This window comes from Procambarus clarkii, chromosome 53 (assembly GCF_040958095.1).
Source record: "Procambarus clarkii isolate CNS0578487 chromosome 53, FALCON_Pclarkii_2.0, whole genome shotgun sequence".
NCBI lineage: Eukaryota > Metazoa > Arthropoda > Malacostraca > Decapoda > Cambaridae > Procambarus > Procambarus clarkii.
In genome coordinates this window covers 22,366,329-22,384,871 of record NC_091202.1, presented here as the reverse complement: position 1 = coordinate 22,384,871, position 18,543 = coordinate 22,366,329, and the positions used below count along the sequence as shown (strand labels likewise).

At 42.0% G+C, this 18,543-nt stretch overlaps 1 protein-coding gene across 10 annotated transcripts in view; it reads left to right on the top strand.

The window, feature by feature from the left end:
* Positions 1 to 18,543, top strand: part of LOC123767081 (INO80 complex subunit D) — a 76,533-nt gene that overhangs the window by 30,172 nt on the left and 27,818 nt on the right. For 5 of the 10 annotated variants that reach the window (XM_069304781.1, XM_069304779.1, XM_069304777.1 and 2 more), the window contains 3 exons: positions 3,760 to 3,853; positions 11,335 to 11,576; positions 15,395 to 16,210. In XM_069304781.1, the coding sequence (XP_069160882.1) occupies positions 3,760 to 3,853; positions 11,335 to 11,576; positions 15,395 to 16,210 (1,152 nt within the window). The remainder of the gene's footprint in view (positions 1 to 3,759; positions 3,854 to 11,334; positions 11,577 to 15,394; positions 16,211 to 18,543) is intronic. The other 5 variants (XM_069304785.1, XM_069304782.1, XM_069304780.1 and 2 more) reach the window with 2 other exon arrangements.

The following is an 18,543-nucleotide window of genomic DNA, read 5'->3' as shown; positions in this document are numbered from 1 at the left end:
TGTTTGGTTAATATGGTTCACTTAATATGGTGACAACAAATATCAAGTGATATTTGTTGTCACTTGATATTTGTTTGTCGAAATCAAGGTATTGTGAGAGTTGATATTGGTGGTGTTCCCATGTAGTGGTGATTGAGGCTGATGTGATGTTGTGCTAATGTGATAAATAATATGTCTATTGGAATGACAGTGAATATAGAAGGGTAATTAATGTTAATGTAGAAGTAATGGTAATTACCTAAGTGTAATTACCTAAGTGTAGTTACAGGATGAGAGCTACGCTCGTGGTGTCCCGTCTTCCCAGCACTCTTTGTCATATAACGCTTTGAAACTACTGACGGTCTTGGCCTCCACCACCTTCTCACTTAACTTGTTCCAACCGTCTACCACTCTATTTGCGAAGGTGAATTTTCTTATATTTCTTCGGCATCTGTGTTTAGCTAGTTTAAATCTATGACCTCTTGTTCTTGAAATTCCAGGTCTCAGGAAGTCTTCCCTGTCGATTTTATCAATTCCTGTTACTATTTTGTATGTAGTGATCATATCACCTCTTTTTCTTCTGTCTTCTAGTTTTGGCATATTTAATGCTTCTAACCTCTCCTCGTAGCTCCTTGCCCTTCAGTTCTGGGAGCCACTTAGTAGCATGTCTTTGCACCTTTTCCAGTTTGTTGATGTGCTTCTTAAGATATGGGCACCACACAACAGCTGCATATTCTAGCTTTGGCCTAACAAAAGTCATGAACAATTTCTTTAGAATATCGCCATCCATGTATTTAAATGCAATTCTGAAGTTAGAAAGCATAGCATAGGCTCCTTGCACAATATTCTTTATGTGGTCCTCAGGTGATAGTTTTCTATCTAGAACCACTCCTAGATCTCTTTCTTTATCAGAATTCTTTAAAGATTTCTCACATAATATATAGGTTATGTGGGGTCTATGTTCTCCTATTCCACATTCCATAACATGACATTTATTAACATTAAATTCCATTTGCCAAGTGGTGCTCCATATACTTATTTTGTCCAGGTCTTCTTGAAGGGCATGACAGTCATCTAAATTCCTTATCCTTCCTATTATCTTAGCATCATCAGCAAACATGTTCATATAATTCTGTATACCAACTGGTAGATCATTTATGTACACAATAAACATCACTGGTGCAAGAACTGAACCCTGTGGTACTCCACTTGTGACATTTCTCCATTCCGATACATTGCCTCTGATTACTGCCCTCATTTTTCTATCAGTCAGAAAATTTTTCATCCATGATAGAAGCTTACCTGTCACCCCTCCAATATTTTCCAGTTTCCAGAACAACCTCTTATGTGGAACTCTGTCGAAAGCCTTTTTTAGGTCCAGATAGATGCAGTCAACCCAACCATCTCTTTCCTGTAATATCTCTGTGGCTCAATCATAGAAACTGAGTAAATTCGATACACAGGATCTTCCAGATCGAAAACCATACTGTCTGTCTGATATTATATCATTTCTCTCTAGGTGTTCTACCCATTTAGTTTTGATTAGTTTTTCCAATACTTTCACTATTACACTTGTCAATGATACAGGTCTATAATTGAGGGGGTCTTCCCTGCTGCCACTTTTGTAGATTGGAACTATGTTAGCCTGTTTCCACCCGTCTGCTACGATTCCTGTACACAGGGATGCCTGAAAGATCAGGTGAAGTGGAATGCTGAGCTCAGATGCACATTCTCTCAGAACCCATGGTGAAACGCCATCTGGGCCAGCTGCTTTGTTCTTACCGAGCTCCTTGAGCATTTTTTCCACTTCGTCTCTAGACACCTCTATGTGTTCTATGTTGTTCTCTGGAATTCTTATTGTATCTGGTTCCCTAAAGATTTCATTTTGTACAAACACACTTTGGAACTTTTCGTTTAGTGTTTCACACATTTCCTTTTCATCTTCCGTGAATCTATTTCCCATTTTCAACCTCTGAATATTATCCTTTACCTGCAATTTGTTGTTTATGAATTTATAGAATAGACCTGGTTCTGTTTTACATTTGTCCGCAATCCCTTTTTCAAAATTTCTTTCTGCCTCTCTCCTCACTGCCGTGTAGTTGTTTCTCGCATCTTTGTATCGCTGGTATGTTTGGGGGTTCGGCCTCTTCCTGTATTGATTCCATTTTTGTGTCTTTCGGTCTCTAGCCCTCTCGCAATTTCTACTGAACCAATCCTGTTTCCTAGTTCTGCATCTCTGTTTTGGTATAAATTTTTTTGTGCCTTTATCATATATTTCACAAAACTTGCCATACATCTCATTCACTTCCTTGCCTAGCATCAAGTCTGTCCAATTATACTCACTAAAAAAATTTCTAAGGTCACCATAATGTCCTCTCCTGAAGTCTGGTTTTTCAACTGCTTCAACCTCCTTATTTTCTTCCAGCTTATAACGCATTGCATACTTTATTCCCAAAAAGACATGGTCACTTTTACCCAAGGGAGGAAGGTACTGAATGTCAAATATCTCTTCCTCCTTCCTGGTAAATATCAAATCTAGCATGGAGGGAACGTCCCCTTCCCTCATCCTCGTAGCTTGTTTAACATGTTGATACAAGAATGTTTCCAGGATGAGGTCTACAAATTTACAGGTCCAAAAATCTTCTGTTTTAGCTTCATATGCTTCCCAGTCTATGGATTTCAAGTTGAAGTCACCGACTATCAACAGTCGTGATCTATCGTTATCCGCTCCCGCTATAATCTCTCTCATTATTGTTATAAGACCTTCACGTTTACTATCTAGCTCCTCCTTTGACCATGTGCTGCTTGGCGGTGGACTATATGCATTTATCATCATTAGTTTATCATCCTCATAGCAGATCTCTAGTGCTATTATGTCAACTTCTTGTGGATTGGCAATCATTATTTCCTTCACCTTTAGGTGTTCTTTTACCAGCACAGCAACGCCACCGCCTTTCCTAATTTTTCTGTCCCGTCTCCAAATTGAGTAGCCCCTTGGGAATATGACCTCATTTAAAATTACATCTTCAAGTTTTGTCTCCGTGAGTGCAACAATGTCTGGTGTCTGCAGCTGTATTACATCACTTAACTCCAGTATCTTCGATCTACTCCATCTATGTTGGTGTATGCAATCTTCAGGAACTTGTTCCCCCTCTCCTTATTCTTCACTCCCCCTCTCTCTATTGATTTTGTTGGTTTGCCTTTATGTACCACTTTACTGGTTTGCCTACCCCTATCACTTTGTAGAAAAAAGAGTTCATGGTGTGCATGAACTAATGTTTGATGTTCATGCAGAGGAGACGGTGCTCAGTTGTTCATGCAGAGGAGATGGTGCTCAATTGTTCATGCAGAGGAGATGGTGCTCAGTTGTTCATGCAGAGGAGATGGTGCTCAGTTGTTCATGCAGAGGAGATGGTGCTCAGTTGTTCATGCTGAGGAGATGGTGCTCAGTTGTTCATGCAGAGGAGATGGTGCTCAGTTGTTCATGCTGAGGAGATGGTGCTCAGTTGTTCATGCAGAGGAGATGGTGCTCAGTTATTCATGTAGAAGTGTTGATACTGAGTTGAAATTTTTCTTCTATGCTGAAAATATTTCTTTGTAAATGCAATAACAGTTGCTGTAGTTGAGATGATGCATTTGTTGTGGAACTTGGCTTTGAGGAGATTCATTTTGTTTTATCTTAATCCTGTATTCAATTCTATACAGTAATTTGTGCCTCGGGACTAATGCGAGTACAGTATCCGTTTTTGTTTTACATTTTGTGTGTCCGTTGTATTGCAGAAGATTGGTGCTTTAGCGTGATAACGATGATGCAGGAGAGCGCCCGCCTGCCCCCCCTGCTGAGTCCTGCCTGGCCCCCACCGAACATCTCCAGGTAAGAACTAACTATCCTCATGGTAATTTAAGTTGCGTTCATCCACACTCTAATATTACCGTTCATTTGTTTCAAATCCTAAAGAGGCAGTATGAGGCCATGTTCAGCACCCCAATAAACTGAAAGTGGAAGATCTGGACAGCTTATTTATACATGATATTCAAATGCCTGAAAATATCTTGAGGTTATCTTGAGATGATTTTGGGGCTTTTTAGTGTCCCCGCGGCCCGGTCCTCGACCAAGCCTCCGCCCCCAGGAAGCAGCCTGTGACAGCTGACTAACACCCAGGTACCTATTTTACTGCTAGGTAACGGGGGCATAGGGTGAAAGAAACTCTGCCCATTGTTTCTCGCCGGCACCCAGGATCGAACCCGGGACCACAGGATCACAAGTCCAGTGTGCTGTCCGCTTGGCCGACCGACTCCCCTGGTATAAATGGGATATCAACACGAACTCTGCAGATTGTGAAAGAGAAATTGACACTATGCCCATGCACTTGGCCTCGGGTCCATACTCGTGGAGTTAAATATTCATAAAGAAAATAAATATCACTCAGTGTAGAGTGGAGAAAAAGCTTGGACCCTGGGAAGATACTATGGCTTAAATCAGCAGATACAGCTCCCCTACACAAGGTGGGGAGCAAACAGTGGCTAAGAATTACAGACCAGTCGCATTAACGTCCCACATAATACAAGTTTTTGAGAGGGTGATCAGGAGTCAGGTCTCCAGTTTTATGGAAAACAATGACTGCCACAACCCAGGTCAACATGAATTTAGGGCAGGAAGATCATGCCTTTTGCAGCTACTCGACCACTATGACAAAATCACTGATGCACTTGAAGAAAAACAGAATGTAAGCGATATTAAATTTTCTCTCAACCCGAATACAGAGTAACAGTCATTCAAATAAAATAGTCCATGCACACTTAAAAAGCTCTGTACCACAGGGCACAGTCCTTACACCACTGCTTTTCCTTATTCTCATATCAGATGTGGACAAAAATACAAGTCACAGCTTTGTGTTATCTTTTGCAGATGACACAAAAACCAGCATGGAAATTACTTCAGAAGAAGACATTAAAAACTACAAGCTGATATTAATAACGTTTTTGACTGGGCAGCAAAAATATAATGTTTAATTGTGATAAATTCCAGGTTCTTGGGTATGGTAAAAATTAAGACCTTAAACAAAATACAAGGTTCAGAACACAATGAAATCTGCCCTTAGAAGGAAAGCATCATGTAAAGGATCTGAGAATAATGATGATGTCAAATGACCTAACATTTAGGGACCATAACTAATCAAATACAGTATAGCGTCAGCTAGGAAAATGATAGGATGGATTACGAAAACCTTCAAATCCAGGGATCCCATCGCATTACAATGCTCATATTATTCAAATCACTTGTGCTGTCCTGTCTTGAGGCTCGATACTCACTTCCCTCTTCACAGTGAAAGAGATTACTGAAATTGAGGGAATACAGAGAACATTTACGGCATACATAGATAAAGCAATAAAGCACGATAAAGCACCTGAACTATTGGGATCGCCTCAAGGCTCTCAAAATATACTCTCTAGAAGGGAGTCGAGTGAGGTATCAAATAATGTATAAATATACTGTATATGGAAAATACTAGAGGGTCAGGTGCCAAACTTGCACAATAAAATATACTGAGGTGAATGATAGGGAAGGAAATACAGAGTAGAGCCAGTGAAGAATAGAGGTGCCAAAGGCACAATCACTGCATGAACATCAGAGGTTCACAGTTGTTCAATTTATTCCCATCAAGTATGAGAAATATTGCCTGAACAAAAGTGGAAGTCTTGAAGAAAAAGCTGTACAGTTTTCTGGAAGAAGCGCCGGACAAATCCTGCTGTAGTGGGTATGTGGGCCTGTGGGCCACTCCAAGCAACACCTTGTTGGACCAAGCTCTCACAAGTCATGCCTGGCCCTGGGCTGGGCTTAGGGAGTAGAACAACTCCCAAAACCTCATCCAGGTGCAATCCAGGGTAGTTCAATCAAATTGCAGCATGTTTGGGACCTTTGCACTTTATTTTATAAAAATTCTTGGTCATTGCTCAGTCTGAATAAATAAATTATTTTGACCGAGCCTTGCCAGATCCAGTACAGCTGTAACAAGACATGGACCATTACCCATTGTGATACTGTTAACTTGACACTGTATGCTACATTTAAATGCCTTTGCCTCAGGATAGGGCTCCAATGGTGGGCCTTAAATTTATCCTGTTTCCCATATTTTTGGATACTTTAGGATGTCCTTTTTCTGGTGATGAGAAACTGATTTTGATTTGGTTTTCAGCTCCTTTTATTGGGGAGGGCTTCCAGGAGCAATCTCACTGAGATTGCTCAATGCAAATGGGTTACATCAGTCGTGGGAGTTGACTTTGCCCTCCTGGGTACCAGAGCCAAAACCTGGCCCCCCTCACAAAGGTGCACACAGTGAGTGACAATATGCCATCACTTTGAGAAAGCATCCAGAGAAGATTTACAGACAACTGGATGGATAACAAAGACTTAAGCCCCAAATTGCCAAACACCTCTACAAACAATTCAAACAGAACAAGAGAAACATTTAAAATGAAGTTAGGATGAAACTCATAGTACTGAATGCTACCTCCCAGCCGGCCTGGTTTGTGCATGCAGCCATCTTACCTTATTCATTCACTGATGTCTAGCTGGACAGTGGTGTTCTGCGTCTTTGAGACGAGGCGAGCCTGTCGGTTTCAAGATAAGTGCTGGCAATCCTTGGACATGTTCCTTATTCCATTTGTATTGTACTCTGTTCTGCGTTTTAGTTTCTATTATACAGTACGTGTAGGTTTTCTGTCTGGGCTCTTGTGTGAGCTTGGTTTTATTGTACTTCAGACTGCATGCATTCTAGGTTCCATCCCTGGGTGCCTGCTTGAACTGCCTCTGTCCTGACAGATATCTTCTCTGGTGTTTCTTGAGTTTGCCCCTTGAAGGCCAGACCACCAAGGTGGAAAGCCTCATTTAGGGCTATTCACAAGGCTTTGAATCCTCAATTTGGGCCCTTGGTTGGAGGCATTCTGTTTGTGATGAGGCATGTGCATGCTGGGCCTCATGTGTTTATTTATATAACATGCCACAGATGCCTGTCACAGATAGATTGTTTTGGCTGCGCTTAGCATTTGTTTTCTGGTGAGCGGCATCAGTTCTCAAGTTCTTCTGGTGAGCGGTACCAAGTTCTCACAAGTCAAGCCTGGCCTCAGGCTGGGCTTGGGGAGTAGAACAACTCCCAGAACCCCATCAAGCAGATATCAAGCAGTGCCTAGGTGTCTTGCTTGGCTAGCTGCCTTCAGATCCAGTGAATTTCCCCACGGATGTTTGGCATACAGGTACTGTAGTTGGTTTGACCCGTCAAGCCCAGACTTGCCATGTGTGAGTTAGAAGGGTGCTCATTGTCTTTGCTACCAGATGATGGTCGTGCTTTCTGTCTCAGCCCTGCTGCCTTGAGTCCTGTGTGGTTTGTTTCCTCAGGGTCTCTGCATTGACTGATTCAGCATCGAATGCAGAAACTGTCCAGGCAGATGCTGTTTTGAGATCTTTGAGAGCTGTTTACAGTCTCCGTGGTGTAGTGGTAAGACACTCGCCTGGCGTTCCGCGAGCGCTTTGTCATGGGTTTGTATCCTGGCCGGGGAGGATTTACTGGGCACAAATCCTTAACTATAGCCTCTGTTTAACGCAACAGTAAAATGTGTACTTGGTTGTAACAACAATTCTTCTCGGTGGGGATTGTATTCCAGGGACCTGCCCGAAACGTTACGCATACTAGTGGCTGTACAAGAATGTAACAACTCTTGTATATATCTCCAAAAAAAAAAATATAGATTTGCTAGGGTTAGGTGTTCGTAGCATTGTGATTGGTTAGATGCTGCAAGGGTGGCTTCTGTAATGTTGGAATTGGAGAGGTAGGTGATCTTTACATAGACCAAGTCCATGCCTCCTCTTCCTTTCCCTGCAATTATGGTTTGCCCTGCTTGTGGCCTTCCTTCTGGTTTGCCCTGCTTGTGGCCTTCCTTCCCTGGTTCTGCCTCTGAAGCATCTGAGGGTTTTGGAGGGGCATGGTTTAGGTCTGAGTGTAGCTTGGTGTTCTCTGGACGTTTCCGTCTTCCCATGTTTCCTTTTTACAGGCTTGTGCAGATTTGTTTTATTACCTTCTGCAGAATTTGAACCTCTATTTAATTGATCTTTGGTCTTTTGAATACAGGTTTCTTTCAGCTTATTGACTGCGACGTGAGGTTCCAGATTCCTCTAGACTGGCTAACATCCCCATTCTTTCATTGGGGTCTTGACAAGGGACTCGCACTGTTGATTGGCAGATGTTTCATTTTTCAGGTGTTCCTCGGCAGCGCTTCTTATGCTCTGTTTGGGGACTGTCTGTTTGTTCTGCTGCTCCCCAGGGATGTGGGCAAATAACAGCTTCATGTGCAGCTGCCTGTGTTGTCCAGAGGTTCCATTGTGGATGACCACAAGGCGAGTTGGCACTTAGTTGGTGGTCATGCGGGTTTGGGTCATGGTTGAGCAGTTCTCTAGCCAGCTCTGTGAGGATGTTGCATTGCTTGGTACTGCTCTGGGTGTGGAGTCCTTGAAGTCTGCAGTTTTCCCATGGCTGCTTTGCCCAAAGATGCTCACCCCTCCTTCGGGAGGCAATAGTAATATTTTATTCAGCCTTCCTCGTGTGTTGACAGGCTGTGTTGACCCATTCTGTGATTTGACTTAGTCCCTTATCCTTTTGTTCACCTTCCCATTTTTTCCTCTCCTCTTTCTGGAGCATTTGGATGGGTTCAGACCCCACCCACCCACCCTTTGTTGTGTCTTGTCCTGCAGTTTTTTTTGGGTTCATTTATGTGGTGTCATCCTCATACTGATGCTTCGGCTGTGGGTTGGGCTTCGTAACCAGCGATCACTGGGCTGCCTAGAGTTGGTGGTCTGGCTCATTCCTTTTGGGCAGATAACATGAATTTGCAGTTGTGCGGCATGACCTAAGGAGGAGTTGGCTCCTTAGGCCATGAACTGGGTTCCATACCTTGGCTTCACTCCAACTGCTTCCCTGTGGTTCATTGCCTGATCAGGAAAGGTGGTCATTTTGGCCCAATGCCCTGTACAGCAGGACACTTTGAGTAGTTTGGCTTCTTTGGAGAACTTGGAGTTTGGTTCTCCACATGGTTCATATGCAGGGTGTGTCCGGGGCTCTTGTGGATGGGTTATCTCACTTTTGCCCCATTTCTACAGAAAAACAGCCAAAAACGTGCCATTCTATTGGGTTGGTGGAACGTTTGTTCAACCTGAGGTGGACCTCTTCGCGTCTGCATGGAACAGGTGTCTTTCCACCTACATGGCTTCGTTCCCTGATTGTCAGGGCCTTGCGATGGAGACCTTCTGACTGGACTGGTTAAGGTGGAGGTGCATTTATCTTTTATCCTCGATTCAGTTGTTGCTCTGGGTTATTTCCATTCTGGAGTTGTATTTAGAGATGGTGATCCTTCTAGTTCCTTGGTGGCCAGTCCAGCCTTGGTGTCTGGCATTTCTAGCATTGTGTCTGAATCAGGCATTTTCCATGGCTTAAAAATTTTGGAAAAATGGAAAATGGAAAAGTTCATTTTCTCTTTCAGCAGATCAGCCTGGTGTACTTTGCTGGTTCGACCATCTCCTATTCTCTTTGTGTTTGGAATTTTTGATGCATGTCTGTCACCATTTGCATGGCGAGGAGATAGCTGGTTTGCCGAGGGTCCCACCTACATTATTATCGAGGCAGCAGTATGAGATTGCATGTAGCTTGTTTCTCCACTCTCTCTCTCTCTCTTCGTCATCTCTCTTCAGTTTCAGTCACGGCTTTCCTTCTTTTTCTTGATTGTTTCTAGATTGGCATCTCATGCCTAATACTGTTGCCTTTTTTTGCTCAGCATTGGCGGAGCTGCTGGTGCTTGCGTTCTACACAAACATTTCCTCGACGCTGCTCCACAAGTTGTCCCATGTGTTTTTTCACCTCCGGCCAGTTCATGTTTCTTCCAAGCCATCCTGGTCTATTAACTGGGTGTTAGTCTTCCTCTCTTTGCCTCGTTTTATGGTTTCCCCTTTGACTTGACATCTTCCTCAAAGCTGTGTTTTTGTTGGCTCTTGTCCTTGCTTTAGGGTTAGAGAGCTTGAGACTCTTCTCCTGAGGCAGGAAAAGAGTCTCTTCATCCCTGGTGGGTAGTTTGTTTGTTTACAACCTTCTCCTATTTTCTGGTGAACAATGAGTCAGCTTTTGAAGGGGTCTGTTGGGGAGTGATGCTTGGTTAGTCCAGCTGCCGGTGGATCACTTGTGTCTGGTGGCGACTCTTTGCCGATATCTCTGGTCGCAGTGGACGCCTTGTTACATGACCCTGTTTTCTTGGTCACTTGTTCAAAGATTTGTGTTTCCCAGGTTTACCCTTGGGCCCATGCTGTTCACGAGTATACTGCCTTGGCTGCATCCTTCTCCAAAATGTCTTTGGCTGATATTTAAGCTTGGGATTTAGGCATTCTAAAGGGATGCTGGTGGCCCAGTATTCAGCTAATGTCCCTGGTCCCTGTCAGTCATGTCTTGCCTTGGGCCCTCTCCCCCAATCTGAATTATCTTTTATGTCCTAGTGCACACTGCTGCTGCTCCTCTTCCCTGGCAAATCTCCAGTTTATTTTCTGTGGTTAGCTTCAGGAAGCTACTGGGGGTTCCCCTAGCAACCAGTGTTGATTGTAATGAAATGCCTCTTTCTGAATGAGGCCAAGTGGCTTCCTGACTCCCTGTCTTCCTATCAGGCTGGTTGGTTCATTGGTGGACTGTTCATCAGATCCAGCACTAGGTAAGGAAGACGGCTGCATGTAAAAGCCGAGCTTCCTGGTGGCGGCATTTGGTATTATGAGTTTTGCACTAATTTTTAATGTTTCTTTTGTTCTGCGTGAATTGTTTGCAGAATTGTTTGGCGATTTTGAGGCTTTGGCCTTTGTTATCTTTTCAGTTGTCTGTAAATCTTTGCTGACTTTCTTGATGCTTCTTTGGTGTAATGGTGAATTCTCACTCGCTCTCAGTGCCTCGGAGGGGGGAGAAAGCCAGATTTTGGCTCTGGTCCCCAGTGTGCCAAACTAAACTTTCACATCTGATGTGACCTATTTGCATGGAACATTCTCAGTGAGATAGCTTCAGGGAGACACTGACGCTCATCCACAAGTGTTTTGTTACATTCAATGCTGGTTTTTTGTGTGTATTTACATAACTGCAAATGTATATCGATAGTGACATTCAAAATTAGCTACAGCAAGTCAGCCAGTAATACTCCATATCCATATGTAGTAAGGAATTTTTTACCATTATGAGTTCTGTAGTCAATAGAGGCCATAGCCATATATAAAGTCTGTTTCTCTTGGGCTGTGTCATATTTAACTTTCATTGTCATAAATGTTTTTGGCTTATCCATCAGCAGTAGTGTGGGTAATGGCCGTCGCGGGGCGGGTAAGCGGGCGCGAGGGACAGGGATTCTCAATGGTCATCATGGTCGGCCTCGACCTAATGGTCATCCCCTCCAGCAGCAGAATCCCCAAGACATCCCGCAGCCACTGTCCCCAGTTTCACCCCATGCTATACCCCAAGCCTCGCCCCAGCAACCATCATCCATACTGTCTCAGACACAAATTCCATTTAGAGACATGCCCAAAACACAAGGTATTTAATGTTGCATTAGGTTTTGTTTGTAAGTATCGTCAGTTGTAAAAGTTGCTCCTTCACGGTAAGTATCTAAATTAGCTAAATTGGCAGTGCACATTTTTATTTGTATGTTAGGTGAATGTAAAAGAAACACATTTCTATTTGTGGGGGTTCTTTTTATTCTAAGTACTTGTACCTGTAATATTAAGACTAGTTTAAGATGTTTTAGAGTGTGAAGTTTAAGATAAGGGTGTTATAGTATAGTATAGCTAAAGAATTTGTATAGTTACACAGCATCATTGTCAGTAATGTACACCTGTTCAGGAGAATTGCCATACAAAAAGATAACTGGATTATCTTGAGTGCGTGAGCGAATGGCACACATTTCCATCTATGGCATCCGTGCCACTAAAGGAACCCCAGTCGTGATCACAGACGAGTCACTCGTCAAGGGCATCCCCTGTACAGAGTGAGAGAGAGAGCTGTAAGTTCTGGGAACGACACATCGGGGTACAGACTCCCTCACCAGGTGCACCGAAAAATGCCATACAAAGACACTCTTCAAGCTGCCAAATACTAGTGGAATAGGCTATATACAGTAGCCTATTCTCACGATTCTTACAGTCGCGCCGGGACTGCCCGAGTTGTCTCCTTCACTGGCGCACCGCCACTGTGGGAATCATCTGCACACCTGGGCTTCATTGAGGCCTTTCATCTGGTGTTTTGACACACGATCAGAAACTTACACCACCTTAACATAGCCTTGCCCCCCAGCACAAATTAGTAAGTCTCTCCCCACACCCCAAAATAATTCATCTTTCTCTCAGTGGTTGTATTTTAGCAAGTGTAAATGTGTATATTCAGTTCAATACATCAGGCAAATATACACACAAATCACAATAGCATGATACATCAAATGAACAAATTCACAGTCAAATTAAGTCCCCCCCCCCCCCTTTAGGGGGAACATGATCACCACGTACAAGATTCTCAGAGGAATTGACAGGGGTAGATAAAGACAGGCTATTTAACACAAGGGGCACACGCACTAGGGGACACAGATGGAAACTGAGTGCCCAAATGAACCACAGAGATATCAGAAAGAATTTTTTTTTTTGTACACCAGTTGATTGACAGTTGAGAGGCGGGACCAAAGAGCCAGAGCTCGACTCCCCGCAAGCACAAATAGGTGAGTACAAGGGCTGTGATGAGGGTTCGAACCCACATCTGAGATTTGTCAGAGATGTCGGACTACAAATCCTTGTGGATTTATTCACCAAGCAAATACTGTGGAACCTCGAATGACGAATGTAATCCGTTCCAGCACTGAGCTCGTTATGTGAAACGCTCGTCTTTCTAAACGAATTTTCCCATTTAAAATATTGGGAATCAAATTAATCCATTCTACCACCGAAAAACATCAATATGATATTCGATGTTTTAAATAATGGAGCAGTCTACCTTACATACACTGAACAAACCTTTATGACATTTTTCTTTCTTCAAATTTCACTTTTTTTTTTTTTTTATAGCAAAAGGTTCATTCAGTGTTTGTCAGATAGGCTGGTCCATGTTTCTTAAAAAAAAAAAAAATACACAATCAAGCAAATGCAAAAAATTACTGAGCAATAGTACTAACATCACACACCATAAAAATCTTGTAAAAGTGTGCTAAAAAATAAGATAAGACGTGTAGTGACAACATCTGCACAACTGGAGAACACGGGTTTAGATCAGGATGTTCCTGCCTCTCACAAATGTTAGACCACTATGACATGGCCTTAGATGCAATGGAAGGCAAGCAAAATACTGATGTGGTTATCTTGAGATGATTTCGGGGCTTTAGTGTCCCCGCGGCCCGGTCCTCGACCAGGCCTCCATCCCCAGGAAGCAGCCTGTGACAGCTGACTAACACCCAGGTACCTATTTTACTGCTAGGTAACAGGGGCATAGGGTGAAAGAAACTTTGCCTATTGTTTCTCGCCAGCGCCCGGCATCGAACCCGGGACCACAGGATCACAAGTGATCCAAGCGTGCTGTCCACTCGGCCGACCAGCTCCCTGTGATATACACAAAATTCACAAAAGCTCTTTAAGAAAGGTGACCATGGTGTTATTGCACACAAAATGTGCATGAAGGAATTTCTGGCAAAGTTGGAAGATGGACCGTCGTAGTCTATACAGTATAGTAAAATATGTATCGTCTACAGTGAAAAGCTCAATCTCCCAAGGTACTGTGTTCCAGTATATTTTCTCATTTTCATATTGAGTATAGACAGACATAAACTATATTACCGTATTCACACACACACAGAGATCACACTAACGTGATGCATCAAATGAACAAATCAAATGAATTTATATTACCGTATTGTTGTTTCTAGATGAGTAGGATTTTTATGCGTGCACAACATAAGAGGACACAGGAAACCCTCAAATTTGTGTAAAAATCAGGTCTTCCAATGAGCTGCAGAAAACATGTTGAATGAAGATATATTTCAGTGACTTTGCTATCGAACAGACCGCACATAAAATTCAGTCAAATCCCACAATAGAAAGAAGAAGTATCATGTAAGATTTGGGAGTAAGCATGTCGGAAGACCTTACTTATAAAGAACTCGGTAAAATCGTTGTCACAAATGCAAGAAAAATGACAGGCTGGATAACAAGAATCTTTCAAACAAGAAATGCCAAAACAATCATGACACATTTTAAGACACTAAGTCCTCTCTAGGGTAGAATATTGTCGCACACAAACAGGCCCATCCAATGCTGAAAATATTGCTGACCTGGAGAACATGCAGAGATCTTTTACTGTTTGAATCCATTCAATAAACCATCTAAATTATTGGGTAAACATTTAAGATTTCTTAAACAGTATTTTCTAGAGTGCAAACGAAAGTGATGAATAATAATTTACACTGGAAAAATATTAAGGGGGACTGGTTCCAAATCTGCATATGGAAGTAACACCACATGAGACCAGGAGACATTGCTGGATATTTAAAATAGCCTTGTTGAAAAAGTGTTGCATTTGGTATGCTAAGACACAGTACTGTCAACATTAAGGGACCAAGACTTCAACACACTTCCTCTAAACATAAGGGGCATAATTAATCAACCTTTCATGGTATTGAAAAGGAACTTGATAAACACCATAAGGGATACCTTATCAACCAGGCTGTGACTTATATGTCAGACTGTGGGGGCCAGCTGTGTCTAACAGCCTGGTTGACCAGAGTACTAGCCAGGAAGCCTGGTAAGAACTGGGCCACAGGAACATTGATCCCTGGCACCTGCACAAGTATTGCAGAATTTCTTACCTGGAATGTCCAAATATTAACACAGTAAATGTAACATTTTTTTTTGTACCACAATACCCCAACCTGGTTACTCCCACCATTTTCTCTTGCATTTTCATTGTTTACCTTACTTACTCCTACTGTTTTCCTGGTTACTCTGTTTACCCCGTGCATTCCCATGGCTTATCTGCTTATTCTAGCCATTTACTTGAAAATGGTGAACACATTCATTCGGATTACTAGAATTTGGATTATATTTTATGTACTGTACATATATAATTAATTATACTGCATATAATTTTTTTTAATGCCAAAGGATGTTAGACTATACTGTCTAGTAATGTATGTATGTATGAGAGAGAAATATTTGTAAGTAATTTTTGGAAGTTTCTTGATTACAGTTTTGCTTTCAATATTTGTATGTTAATATTCATCAAAATATTTCTTGACATTGCATAATATCACAAAGTATGTCTTGCTATGGGTATTTATTAGATTATTATAATTCTTAAAAATGTGTTTGACATTCTTGCAGCCTGTCTGAAGAAGCTAAGCGGCGCAGTAATAGCTCCAGCTATATCCACGTCACTTGTAACTGCGAGTAAAGGAAGAGAGCGTTGGGGAGGGTGGCTCGGTGGTTCACTGGGCTCCCACGGTGGACGGAGTGAAGTTTCTCGACAGCATGCCAACTCCAGTCCTCTGCACTCTTCTGAGCTGAGAAGTTCTGGCTTTGACATGACTAAACTATATCCCGAGTTGTCTGCCAAGCTGGGCCTCACCAAGCACAATCCAAGTGACAATATACATAACCATAAAAATGGCATTACTGTCAGAGAAAATTTTACCTCAGGCCCTTTAAGAAAACTAGAAACTGTGACAGATGACTCTAGAATTAAGGTCGTTTCTACTGGCCAGATTATTAACAATACAAAAGGACTTATAGCTGCCAAACTTGGTAATGGAGTTCAAACTAGTAAATCCAGTAGTGTTAAGCCATCAAAGCCAAAGCCCAGATGTAGTGATAGAGGGCAGAGAAGGGGGAATCACAGTCGGACAAGCGGAAGACCAGACGGCATCTCTTCAGGAACAGTACACACTTCCACCCATGGGCTAGGTCCAGCTCCTAGCAAGGGACCAAGCTCATCTAACAGCATCAAAAGTACTGGTACCATCAATATCCGAAGTGAAAGCAACAGTTGTAACACTAGTAGTATACTGGAAGAACAGCTTAGAGGGGGAGTCAACCAGCGGCAAGTGGTAGCTGTGTCGCAAAGTTTAACCTTGAATCAATCTAGGATATCGCAACCAACTCTCCCTAGACCTGTTGCGGTGTCTGCTTCTCTCACTCTATGTAAGTAAACTTTAGACATTTTTATACCAGTAGATATTTGCTGTATATAATTTTGATGTATTATATCTGCTATTTTTATTTCATTAACACTATCACGCCTGGAGCGTGTGCGCCGCAGACTTTAACGTCATGCTCCCGGCAGTGCAGGTGTACGTGCGGCGACACCGAAATGTGTATACTCGTTTCAGTTTTCTCACCTTAATTCTCGTGCTACATCATCCGTTTTGGTATCAGTGTTCACAATAGAATTACCTACAGGTGTATATGCATATAATGTCCAAAAGCCCGGCGTGACTCCCCACTGCAAAGCCTAAAGTCGGTAAAAGTTACCTGTGAGCGCACAAAATCAGTAAAATGGTATACTTGTTTTGGTTTTCTCGCCTTAATTAATTCTCGTGCTACGTAGTTTGTTTTGGTATCATTGTGTTCGCAATTATATTCCCTGCAGGTGTATGTGTATATAAGGTCCAAAAGCCTGGCGTGACTTTCTGCAGCAAACCCCAAAGTTACCCGTGAACGGGCACCAGTTGGCACACTGCAACCTAATGTGCATACTCATTCAGTTTGATAACGTCAATTTTCGTGTTTCGTCTTTCATTTTGGTATCGAATTGTTCACAATATAAAGGCGTGTATTTTAAAACTAGTTCCATAATAATAGAGTAATAAATGGAATTTTAACAGATATTTTAAATTTTGACGCTCATCACAAAATTATTTACTGTATATCTTTCCAATGTTCTGACATCAATTTTCGTGTTACACCTTTCATTTTGGTATCAAATTGTGCGCAATCTAAAGGCGCTCATTTTAAAACCACTTCCAGATTGATCGGATAAAATTAAAATTTTTAACAACTATTTTAAAATGTTGGATGCCGCTCGCGTCCACGACTCGGACACAAGAGAAAAATTGTGGACGCCAGGGGTGTTCGAAGAGTGCGAAAGTGTTACTTGGCTAGAAGAGAAACTAAAACACATTACCATTACAAGAGTAGAAATGACTTACATGTCAAGGGTAGACAAGGGTAGATAAAAATATGCAATTTCACATTCAGATATAATCTCTAGATTCTCCAGTTGAAAAGCACTTTCTACTCAGGGGTATGATCAACATGGCAGTTTCCATGATTACCATGGCCTGGTAATTTCATGATGCTGGTTCATTTTCCTTCCAATGTATTCAGGTATATGCAGTAGGAATTCAAAATTCCTTTTACAGGATTGTATGTTGTTTAAATTTGTTTAGGTGTCCATGCACTATTTAGAGAATATTAGTATTTCATCTTGAAACATTGAACACATGCATGTGGCAGTGCAAGGAAGATCTCCATTGTTATTGAGCAGCACAGCTTCCTGGTAGGAGATATAAGAATTATTTAATTCTTGTATTATTTATTTGTATATATGTACAGTGTGTGTGTTTGTAATTACCGAAGTATAGTTACAGGATGAGAGCTTCGCTCGCAGTGTCCCATCTTCCCAGTATTTTTTGTCATATAACTCTTTGAAACTACTGACAGTTTTGGCCTCCACTACCGTTTCACTGCGGTTGTGTGGTGCCCATATCTTAAGAAGCACATCAACAAACTGGAAAAGGTGCAAAGACATGCTACTAAGTGGATCCCAGAACTGAAGGGCAAGAGCTACGAAGAGAGGTTAGAGGCATTAAATATGCCAAAACTGGAAGACAGAAGAAAAAGAGGTGATATGATCACTACATATAAAATAGTAACAGGAATTGATAAAATCGATAGGGAAGATTTCCTGAGACCTGGAACTTTAAGAACAAGAGGTCATAGATATAAACTAGCTAAACACAGATGCCGAAGAAATATAAGAAAATTCACTTTCGCAAACAGAGTGGTAGACGATTGGAACAAGTTAGGTGAGAAGGGGGTGGAGGCCAAGACCGTCAGTAGTTTCAAAGCGTTAAATGACAAAGAGTGCTGGGAAGACGGGACACCACGAGCGTAGCTCTCATCCTGTAACTACACTTAGGTAATTCCACTTAGGTAATTACTGTCTCACTTAACTTGTTCCAGCCGTCTACCACTCTGTTTGCAAACGAAAACTTTCAAATATTTTTTTGACACTTTTGTTTCCTTCGCTTGAATGTGTGACCTCTTGTTGTTGAGGTTTCAGGTTTCAGGAACTCCTCTTTGTCAATTTGTCAATTCCTGATATTATTTTTAAAAGCTGATCATATCACTTATTTTTCTTCTATCTTCAAGCTTTGGAGTATTTAATGCCTCTAGCCTCTCTTCATTACTCTGTTTTTCAGTTCCAGAAGCCATTTTGGAGCATGCCTTTGCACCTCTTCCAGTTTATTTAT